The sequence below is a fragment of the Osmerus mordax genome, chromosome 9 (genome assembly GCF_038355195.1).
Source record: "Osmerus mordax isolate fOsmMor3 chromosome 9, fOsmMor3.pri, whole genome shotgun sequence".
Taxonomy (NCBI): Eukaryota; Metazoa; Chordata; class Actinopteri; order Osmeriformes; family Osmeridae; genus Osmerus; species Osmerus mordax.
Window position 1 is genome coordinate 4,826,836 of NC_090058.1, and position 4,913 is coordinate 4,831,748.

At 40.4% G+C, this 4,913-nt stretch overlaps 1 protein-coding gene across 2 annotated transcripts in view; it reads right to left on the bottom strand.

The window, feature by feature from the left end:
- Window positions 1-1,698: 1,698 nt before the first annotated feature.
- Window positions 1,699-4,913, bottom strand: part of egln3 (egl-9 family hypoxia-inducible factor 3) — a 7,953-nt gene continuing 4,738 nt past the window's right edge. Inside the window, exons 2-5 of one of the 2 annotated variants that reach the window (XM_067242910.1) lie at window positions 3,343-3,462; window positions 2,646-2,782; window positions 2,317-2,390; window positions 1,699-2,093 (exon numbers count right to left, since the gene is read on the bottom strand). In XM_067242910.1, coding sequence (XP_067099011.1) covers window positions 2,062-2,093; window positions 2,317-2,390; window positions 2,646-2,782; window positions 3,343-3,462 — 363 coding nt within the window. In that variant the 3' untranslated portion in view covers window positions 1,699-2,061. The remainder of the gene's footprint in view (window positions 2,094-2,316; window positions 2,391-2,645; window positions 2,783-3,342; window positions 3,463-4,913) is intronic. The other variant, XM_067242911.1, reaches the window with a different exon arrangement.

Sequence of the window (4,913 nt, forward strand, 5' to 3'; positions counted from 1 at the left end):
GGCACACACACACACACACACCTGCATACAAGACCCTGAAATCATTTGAACCCAACAAGCAGGTCCGGTCAATAATACACTCTGCCTACAGTGTTTTACACACAACTCCCATTACTGATTACCTCAGAGTGACAATCACGTCAACCTCACTGTGATACGGAAGCTTCCCACCATATTAGCTCGAGTTAGGAGCTGTCATCCACTGCAGAAGGGCCGCCAGCCTCCTCCTTGGTGTTTCTGATGAACAGATTTGATGATATAATTTTTTCCTACTGAATGTGATGAATTAATGACTAACCCCCATCTGTAATAAAGCAGTAAATGGTATGAGACGTTCACAGGCTTGGAGTGATTATTACACTTAGCGACTCGGGTCCATCATTGGCAATGTTGGCGTCACTAGCTTAGTTGAGGTAGTTCTGTCCTCTTTGCCTCATGCTAAGGGTTTGGTCATGTGGAATAGATGCTAGGGGAGGAACATGATGTCACAAAGATGAATCAACGCAAGAACAAAGCAACACACACCTGATCCATCTGTATGTTCTGCTCTATCCCCGCCTTCATCATTGTCTTCACCATTATCTCCCATAGATTCTAGATCAGACTAGCGTGGGAGGGAGATGGACAGCTTGAGGTTATTAGCCGGGCTCCAGGTTCACACTCTCTGCCTGCCTTCCCCTCTGATCTATCTTTCATAGACCTCATTTAAAATAGACTGAAATATTTAAAATCGGCTGGCTAGTCTTGGAGGGCCTATGCTCTCTACGACCTCTCCCCTTCCCTGATCCTCCTCTTCCTGTCCTTCCCTCTCCTCCCCTCCTGCAGCTTGAAAAGGGAATTGCGTAGAAGTGTAAGAGTGCCATCTAGTGGGGAAAAGTCAAACTTGATACAAAATGGATGTTTTCTCATTTACATCCCTTTCATTTTGATTTATATGCAGGGTCCTACAGGGTTACAACTATAGCCTTTAAAACATTTTACTTAAAATCAAATTCCAAAACATTGGTGAAAAATACTTTTAATATTCACGTCAAGCAAACATTTTCTCATTCTCAACAGCATTCCCCATACATCATCAGCTTTGCTGACCAGCATACAAGCTAAATAAAACACAATTTGAATATTTCATATTTACATTTGAAAAAATGAACTTTAATGGGCCACACAGCTTTAAGCTGTCGCATCAAGGATCTTTTTTTGACAAAGCTGAGGTGTGGAGGCTTTCTCTGAGGTTTTTTTAAAGTTCACAAATGTTTCAAAGACAGACTGGAAATCTGCTGTTTCTATAGACAGTGTACTCAAGTAGGTAGCACGTTTGGCAATCTTCATTCCATATGAGCTATATAGCGAGAGGTACTATAAAGGAGCATAGCACACTGACCACAACACTAACAGCCCTCCTCCATACTACACAAAAAAAATTTTTTAACTGCATTGAAGAGCAAACATTACATTTAGTCATTTAGCAGACGCTCTTATCCAGAGCGAAACATAACTACCATTTTGAACGACTTCACCACACACATTCTCATTAATGATTGTAGGATTCCACACACAAGTTTACACCTCAGACGGTTGTTATGGCACAACACAGACACAGAAATAGCAGCAAATGATTCAATGCATATTAACTCCAAGACACACCACACTGCTGATAGATATCCACCATGACGCCACAGGTTGGAACTTGCCAGCCTTCATATGAGCACAGTCCTCATGACAGCAGGACTTAGTCTACTAGCCCACACCGCAGCTATCAGATGCTCCCCTTGTGATAGAGCCACCATATCCGTACATACACTTGTGCACTTTGACTCTGTGCGTCATCGACCGAGTCTTAAAAAGTGTGTTGGTGTGGGTTAGTAATCACATCTCAGGGTTAGAAAAAGTTGTCAACCACGTCTCACTACATTTCTTGTCCATTTAGGATCAGTGAAGAGAGATACACGAGAGCAAACACAATATGGCAGAAGGGTTAAAAGTCCCAGAGCAGGCTGTGAAGACAAGACTTCCAGACCAGCTGACCTCTTCAGACCAGCAAGATGGCGGCCTGGCAGCAGCTCAGGGTGTGTTACCGTCATGCTCGGTCGACGCTGAAACAAACACCACAGAGGGTTTCAATTAGTGATAAAGATTCCCATACTCATATAAAGTATTATTATTCACATACTATCCATGTAGACATTCCTGTTTATTACTGGCATCCATGGAATGTTGCAGCAGTTAATAAGATATATTATGTACACTTCAGTCACATCACTAGAAAGGAAAAGTTCAAGTGAAGCAATCAGAATATTCTGTAGTCAGGAAACCTACCAGTTAGATCTCTGAACTTCCTCTTGGCCTCAGCCCTCTCCTCGGAATCAAAATACCACACTGTAATGGCATACCTGGAGACAAAAGAGGATATAAGACTCGATACACTTGATTCTCAAACACTCGTACTTTTTTGCACTCAAATGTATTTGTACTTTGTACTTTTTCTCCACACATAGACAAGCAAAGTACCTTTTGCCGTGAATTAAACAATGCATCTTCTATAGCAACTGTAACTAACCTACAACTCAAATTTGAATCAATGCCAGTTTATGCTAAATAGCTCTCCCTTGGCCAATGCTCCACAGACAGCAGCAAAAGATTCAAACCTAGTGGAGAATGAGGGCTGGACTTCATGGGGGTTCCTTCTGTCCGACCAGAAGAAGAGCAGGCGGTCAAACAGCGGTTCAATGTCCGCCACGTACGACTTGCCTTCTGGAAAGATCCGTAGAATTCCCCCATGCTCCTGGAAGATAAAACACCAAACATGTTCACCTCCGTCCAGAGAATAAGATGCTTAGAACTAAAATGCTCTGGGGCTACAATTATAAGAAAAAGTACATAAGTCCCTCACACAGACTTTAAAAGAACATGAACTTGAAACACTGAAAATCATGTTTATATATCGGGTAAGATTCTGTAATCTCCATATGTAATGTAAACACCCTGTAGGGATGCTTTCATGTATTATATATAGTATTTTATCTTAATTAATTTTATTATACAGACACTACATATTATATAATACTACATGTAATACTACAATACTAATTATCCCTAAATATTTAATACTATATATACATTATAGTATAATCATACAATATTTTAGTAATACAATATATTGTATTACATTATATAGCTATTACATTCCATTATTTTATTTTATGTTATATTAATCATTCTAAATCCTAACTCTCATGGGTAGTTTCTGTTCAGTGACTGAGTGTCAAATCTATCCGTGGCCAACATGGTTGGATACAGTGATACAGTGACAAACTAAGAGGATTTTCAAAAGGTCAAGCGTACCTTGGCATTCCAGTTCTTGTTCAGGTAGTAAATACAGGTGACACATCGCCCATCAGCATTAGGGTTGTCCACATGCTTCACATACCCTGTCCCGTTGCCTGGGTAACATGCTACCATCGCCTGGAACACACAAACACAATATCCTTTTACATTTCTCCATTACCTTACATAAGGTTCATAAATTGAGTTATACTTAACTGAGGTTCGGGAGGAGAAGGCCACCTAACTCCCATCTGCCACCTTGTCTCCACTCTTCATTACCATATCTGATATATGTTACACACCTGATACTCATCAACTAATCCAACATATCTATAACTCGGGCTAGTCAGTATCTTGCTATGAATACAACTAGAGATGGGAAGTACCTAAGTACATATTGTACATAAGTAGATTTTTCTGGTATCAGTACTTTCCTTCACTATTAACTTTTCTGACAACTTTTTACTTTCACTCCTTAAATATTTTACTTGGACTTGCTCCATCTTACATTTTTAAACAAGGTTTGTTACTTTAGTTTTAATCTGTATTTGGTAGCATTGACACTGATATCACACTGTTTTTATGTTCTTATTACACTGTTGTTACACTGTTATTACACTGTTGTTACGCTGTTATTATGTTGTTATTACACTTTTTACACCTGTTTTTTACACCGTCCAGCTCCAAGAAGCCCCTTAGAGACCCTAAGACTCATCTTCCACACCCAGACTTCTGATTGAATCACTCTCACTGACCCACTTCATTCTTTCACTCATACTTGTTATTCCTAAGGGTGCTCATTGATTGTCTGTATTGTAATAACCTGCCCGGGGACTACGGTTGAAAATTAGCCGTCTGGCTAAAACTGCCCCTTTTACTGAAATGTTGATTAATGTGCACTGTCCCTGTAAAAATTAACTAAATAAACTAAACTAAAACCAAAAAACACATATGGTTGTTAGTGTGTTTTTTTGGGGTTTTTTTATAACTAAGTGATGTGAAGGAAAAAACTGTGTGCTGTGAACTATTGGTAAACTGTTCGAGAAAGGCCTCAATGTATCTATTGGTTAGAAGACTGGACCACAATACGACTAGAAATTTTCAAGTTATCAGGCTTGTAAGAGATAGACTTAGAGTTTTTGTTATGGTTCTGGCCTACGTGTGAATAAGAGTGTGTGTGTGTGTGCGTGGTGGGTGTGTAAAGTGTGTGTATGAGTGTTGTGGTTTTGGCCTACGTGCACCAAGGCAGTCAGTCAGCAGTTCAAGGCAGCATAATGAATCAGGCTGTGGTAATTTAGTGATAAGAAAGCCATAATGCCTTCAAAGCTGCTCAAATTGGACTAGCCTGGAGCCAAACCCAAACCACAGCCCCCATCCACCATCAGTACCAGACCTTTCAACCCCTCACATAACCAGAGATGGTCACAGTGCCACCTACTCATTACAGCTTGTTCCAGTAATGCAGTAATATACCCTACCTACATGTTCTGGACTGGTCAGAGCACCGGAGCTTAGGGTTAGCTGTAACCGCCTGACTTTGCTGGGATGGGGATTTCCTGGTGTTGTGCATGTGAGTGTGTTTCCTCTGT